This window comes from Rhipicephalus sanguineus, chromosome 7 (assembly GCF_013339695.2).
Source record: "Rhipicephalus sanguineus isolate Rsan-2018 chromosome 7, BIME_Rsan_1.4, whole genome shotgun sequence".
Taxonomy (NCBI): domain Eukaryota; kingdom Metazoa; phylum Arthropoda; class Arachnida; order Ixodida; family Ixodidae; genus Rhipicephalus; species Rhipicephalus sanguineus.
In genome coordinates this window covers 32,935,638-32,941,892 of record NC_051182.1, presented here as the reverse complement: position 1 = coordinate 32,941,892, position 6,255 = coordinate 32,935,638, and the positions used below count along the sequence as shown (strand labels likewise).

General features: G+C 48.3%; 1 protein-coding gene across 3 annotated transcripts in view; it reads right to left on the bottom strand.

The window, feature by feature from the left end:
• Positions 1-6,255, bottom strand: part of LOC119399379 (rab11 family-interacting protein 4A) — a 274,117-nt gene that overhangs the window by 117,355 nt on the left and 150,507 nt on the right. For all 3 annotated transcript variants that reach the window (XM_049417676.1, XM_037666192.2, XM_037666193.2), the window contains exon 3: positions 3,365-3,408. In XM_049417676.1, coding sequence (XP_049273633.1) covers positions 3,365-3,408 — 44 coding nt within the window. The remainder of the gene's footprint in view (positions 1-3,364; positions 3,409-6,255) is intronic.

The window sequence follows — 6,255 nt, the reverse complement described above, 5'->3', positions numbered from 1 at the left end:
TTCGATCGGAAACAATGACTCCCTCCTCGCCCACTACCGCTCGTGGCGTCGTCACAATCCCCCCGCTGCCGGTCAATCAAGGAGACGACGATTGGAGAGAGGAGGAGACGGGTGTGCGCTCGCAAAGTGGCCCGCGAGCCAAGCGCACGAACTGCACGCACGAGAAGGGTTCAATAACCCCACCCCTAGCGATCACGCACACTCACCCTTTTTTTCTTCTTTCACCGGCGGCCGCAAAACGTCGTCGTCGTCAGGCAGGCCTGACACGCGAGGACGCCTCAGGCGAACTCATTCATCGACTCTCTCACTCTGCGGCCACAATAGATGGCATACACAGCGTATCAACAAACAAGCAAGCGATTGAAAGGGGGGGGGGGGGGCTCTCAGAAACGATACAGTGAGAGGAGAGTCAGGCTGATGCCACATATCTTGAAGCCAGGCGTTGAGGCTAGGAAGTTAACCGTAGAAACACGCGTTCCTCGGCTAGATGGTGCTTCGTTAAAGATGAAGCGCTCAGGCACAACCGCGAGGAAGGGAGACAATGGAATCCCCCCTCCTTTTTTTCTTTCCCATGAAGTCGGGGCGGGGTCTCAAATTTGGTCTCGTACGCGAGGAGCCCATAAATAAACTCACATACGAAGGAATAAAAATAACGGGCGTATTCATTCCTTCATATGTGAGCTTATTATATTGCTCCAGTGTGCATAAGGTCAAGCTTTCGAAATAAAATTGAAAAAGAAACAGCGAGGAGCACTGGGAACGTCGACCGCGCAAATACAGCAGCGCTATCATACTTTATTTTTATTATTGTATAATTCGCACGATGAAACGCCGAAAACTCGCAGCTAACGTCGGTGGTGCGTGTTCCCGAATTTCGGTGTGCAATGTGGCTTCACGGCAATGCATGAAAGGTACTACTGAAAGCGACGGCAGAAAGTGACAGCAAATGCAGGACGGGGAAGCGACCCTGGTGACTGAAACCGAGTTTAGGAAAAATTTTGCGACCTTCAAACATCATAGGGTAATTGCAATCAAGGTGTAAATTAAATTACTTTGTAGTTGAAAAGGGGCGGGCAATATGCGGGGACCTTTTTTTAATTTAGAGAGGCTGGTTATGTAGGCGAGAAAGTGCGGTAGATACGAGTTTAAGCATCCGGCTCTATATACAGTGTAACCCTAGCCGCCGGTACAATGGTTACGGTGCTCGGCCGCACCGTTACCTCTCCAATCGTCGTCTCCTTGACTGACCGGCAGCAGGATTGTGACGACGCCGTCGGCCGTGATGGTGGGCACAGGTACAATGTTTACGGTGCTCGGCCGCTGACCGTAAGCTCGCGGGTTCGATCCCGGCCGCGGTACTCGATTTTAAATAGAGGCGAAACGCTAATAATAATTGTTGGGGTTTTGCGCCCCAAACCAAAACCCCCCATATTATGAGATACGACACAGCGGAGGGGCGGGGGTGGGGGAGGGGGTTGTGGCGCTAGCAGTCGGTTATTTCACGAAACTCGCTAGCAGACGCTGCCTGCGTCGGCATTGTCTCGCGCGGGCGAGGGCGCGTTCTCGTTCCTCGCGAGGTGGTAGTTCAGCGTTCATCGCAGAAAGAGCGTTTCCGCAGTCAATGCGCGCCGTTCGCTCTCTCCTACAAGGTGCTGAGGCGGTGGCGCCCTCTCTTGCGCTCAAGCAAATGGACAGGACATGACGATGCACGCGGCGACAGCAGACGACGATGCACAGCCGACAAGCCGAGACCCTAAGCTGCTTCGCCCCTAAAAAAAGTGCTCAAGGTCTTGACGCACGCTCACGAAGGGACGCATCTTCTTGCCCCCTTGCCATCCTCCTCCCTGCGTAGCTTTCAGCGCACTCGCTAATACGAGAGGAGAGAGAAAGCGCTTGAACCGTGCTACAAATCCATGCGACTCTGCTCGTACTTGACGGATTCTCAAACTTTTTGCGGCAGTCGATTGTTAAGGCAATAAGCTCCTTTAGTGAAACGATTCGACGATTACTTGGAAAAGAGTTGCAGGGCCCCTTTAACGTGAAACGCTCCCTTTGTTAACGTGAAATGGAAGAACTTGCTGTTTTGTCCGCTAAGCTGGCGATAATCAACCGGTCGAGCATGTAGAAAAGAAGTCTGACGTTGCCGCTGCGTGCAGCATCCCGAGAAGCACGCCGAGTACGGTACTGAACATCAAGGCCGACATCAGGGTCAAGGCTTCCGGCGCCCGACAAGAACGCACAGCTGCGTATGAAGGTGTTGAGGCACTGTTTACATCGATAACGCATATTTTCGCGTATAACCCGCGCCTGCACGTAGCCTGCACACCCGGCTATAATTCGCGGAAAAATTTAAACAAGCGAACAAAAAAAAAAAAATCTCCGCGTATTGCTTTGAAGCAGCCTTCCTTGCATTATCGTGAAGCAGTGCCGTGAAGCCAACTTGCGCACCGAAAATACGCCAATGATTTAACCTTATTATTTTGAATTATCCGGTAGATCAAACTAATTACAGTTTTTCTTTGTTTATTTTGCGAGTTCGATATACGCGGGTTAGACTTTACGAAGCAGATATATATGCGCGTTAACTTTCAATCTCTAGAAGCGGGAATCCGAAATAAGTGTGCGTGAAGTTCTTTCTCAGTTTGAACAGTTTTCGAGCCACACAGGTGTTTCGTGATTCGCAGACACGATCGCTACAGAGTGATATGTGCGCGAAGCTTGCCTGTTTGCTATGTAGAGATCTCGCGAGTTAAGGCCTTCATCAAGATGAGCCTTTTCATCCATTGCCTCGGCGGCCACATTCGAAACAAAAGGAAACAAAACTTAACGTATCCTACCAGTAACGCTTACTGGTTAGCTTTGTTAACGACATGAGGCGCGTGCATGCTGTAACGTTGCGCCGCGCTGATCCCAGCAGCCGAAACATTTGCCCGGAAGCGGGATCGAGTATCGGATCATGACGAATTTCGTGGCGTCTACAAAGCTTTGTGAGAAATCCACATGTCACTTGCAGCGTTGTGCAAGAAACCGGTTCACAGCTTTAAACCTTCAAGGACGCTCGCTTCACCATGGGGGCTTCTGCGAAACTATCTTGCCGCACATTGCAGAAAAGTCTAAAACACAGCTACAAATCGCTATTCTCCGCTTATGTTTCTGGCCCTGAACAGTAATATCGCCGACGACGCCGAAGAACAATAGCGGGACAGCGCGCGTCAACAGTCGAAGCCTTGACTTCGAAAAAAGAAGAAGAAAAGAATATCCCTAGTCACCCGTTGTGCTGTTCAAATGCACTTTCAAAAGGCATTCGCTGCATTTACTATACACCTGGAATGGAACAAACGAACAAAAATGATGCGCCACTCACGTCTGAGCAGTAGAATCCGTTCTTCCGGGAAATGCCGTCCACCTCTGCACACACAAAACAAGAATCGAAATAAGTCAAAAGCCCCGGTAAAGCCATTTTACTTATTGGATATTTATTGTATCCTCTCTTAATACATCGTTCACACTTCTGTATCAGTTGGTCTGACCGACCGCTCTCTTAGTATCACTGTTTCGCTGGACTTTTATTTTAAGAGTGAAGCTGTTTCAGCTATCGGCAACTTGTGCTCCTTCGTGCAAAACTCCTCAGGTGGGTATGCGCCACAGCGATTGGGCAGGCCCCACTACCGAGTACAGCAGGTGCGAGCGTTGAACGAGTACTCAGCTCGGCGAAGTGGAGCACGTGAAACATGTGAGAGAGAGAGAAAGATAAAGAAAGAAAGAGAAAGGAAGAGAGATATAAGGACAGAAAGAGCGTGAAAGAGAAATAAATAGAAACAGAAAACGCCAGGCCTGCGCTGATACCGCAGCACAGTCACAGCGAAAGCTGGAAGAGCGGCGTTTCTAGTGCCCGTTGTAAGCTCTCTTGGGGCTACAATACAAGTACACTAGAACGGTACCCACTACGCCATAAATCACAATTTTTGTGAAGATGGGAAGCACCTACTAAGCCATTATTCGACATCCGGCGGAGAAGCGAGGCACCAGCTACAGGTCTGTAAGGCATTATGTGCACTTTGTTGACGCGACGACTGACGACGATGAAGAATTATGGCTCATCCCTGTGTAATGGGTTGGAAGGTTTAAACGGCCCACCAGTTATGTAATTTGCATTCGGTGACGCCCGGTCGCTATTTCCCTCGCCCGTCATGCTGTATAACATACGTTGACGTGGGAGAGAGACGGAGGGGGAGGGGAAGAACTTTACTGAGACCCCGAGGAAATGGATCATGCGCTTATGGGCTTCCTTGGCAACCAATACAAGTGCACTTGCGAGGAACCCACTACGCTATAAATCATTGTAATTTTTTAGAAGTAGGGCACCAGGCACTGTGCCATTTTTCGTCATTCTACAGAGAGCCGTGGTACCTGCTAAACGCATGTAAGGCATTATGCGCACTTTGTTGATGCTGTGCCTGATGACGATGAAGAATCATGGCAGAGCTCTTTGTAATGGGTTAGAAGCATTCAACAACCTACTCGTTGCGCAATTCGCATTGTTTGACGCCTGGTTACAGAAATCGCGTTGTGCGACGCTTGGTGCTTATTTTACTCTTCTACCACGCTATATTGCATATGCTAGTGTGGTTCCTTTCCGACATGAAGCCTGTATAGGACCTTTTTGCAAAGCAGTTTCAAGCACCGGCATAGCTCAGAGGTTGAATACTGGGCTCCCACGCAGAGGGCCCAGGTTGGAACCTCGTTCCATCCTGGAATTTTTTCTTATTTCGTTTTTTTTTTCTTATTTCGAGCGATACTGGTTACGGACACCGGCGGCGGCGGCGGCGGCAGCGGCGGCGGCGGCGGACAACTACGGCACCAAAAACGGCCGGTGAAATGATCTCATAACAGCTTTCGCTGTAATACAAAAAAAAGGTGTACAATAAACAGAGAGAAAGAGAAAGCAAACAAACAAAGAAAAAATATACAGAAACAAGAAAGCAGCTGCGCTCTTCCTTCAGGCTAATGAGAAGATGCCATAATTTTGTTTTTGTTTTACGGTTCCCCCTCTTATAGTAACCGCTTCATGTAAGCTGCCTCCTCCCTCTGCTCGATTCTTGGCTCTTGCAAAGTGTACGCCACAAATGTGCATCACCATCCTCATCACTTTACCCACCCACAACGAGACACAGGCGCTAAGGAGGAAGTAGGCGCGCACGTCTTTTCGCCTCCGATTCGATCTCGCGCCGCACAAATCAAATCACGTATAATGCAGTATCACGAATCGCTAAGCAATTATGCTCGTATAATATATACGTAAGGCCCGCCTCTATTGTGCTGTCAGTCCAGGAAAGTGATAGAGAAACACATGGTTGAAAAGTGGAGATATTTCCGCATGTAGCGAGCGAGTCCCGGTCAGTATGAATGAAATGGCACACACGGCACCTAACACACACAATGCAATGTACAAAATTGAAGTTTCCATTGATTATACCTCTGGCTCGGGAAAAACCTAAAAGCGCCTTCGTAACGTAAGACACCGGTGTTCTCCCTAATAATAAGAATTTGTGCGGTTTTACGTGCCAAAACCACGAAACGATTGTGAGGAACGCCGCAGTGGAGGGATCCAGAAATAGCGCCTGAATTCAAATTTCGTCGCTTCCTTGTCGCGTGTAGTTCCGGACTTACGTAACAGAGGGCGCGTTTCCTGCGCGCCAGGCGCCGTAAGTTTCGATATCACCTTTAAAATTCGATGACGAATATCTCAAATTACGTGTAACTTATGTTTTCTAAAGAATGGGCATGTCATAAAGTGTCGTGCAATATAGCTTTCTATTATAAACAACTGCCCCCAAGTCAATAATTAGAAAGTTAATCAAATAGTTTTTGTTAATTAGTCGCTACAATCATTTCAGCTGGGGCAAAGTATTTCTGCCTAGACGTGGAGTTCATGCGCAAGAACGACAGGAGCCTGACCGTTATAGTAGAATTTTTATTAAAAAGTCTGTGGCGACGATAATAATTTTTATTTAAAAAAAGACACCCTGTACATTGCAGCACGTTACCATATGAGAAGCGTTCTGCGATGCCGTTTGGACTTCCGATGTCATGATTCAAGCAGTGCATTTGCATTTCACCCTTCTCGGGTGCAACAGCCACGACAGAAGTGGAATACATTTCTAGGCATGCTGGTGCCTTATAATTTACCTCTTATATCGCATATATATGGGGCACATTGATTGATTGATTGATCGATCGATCGACTGATCGAGT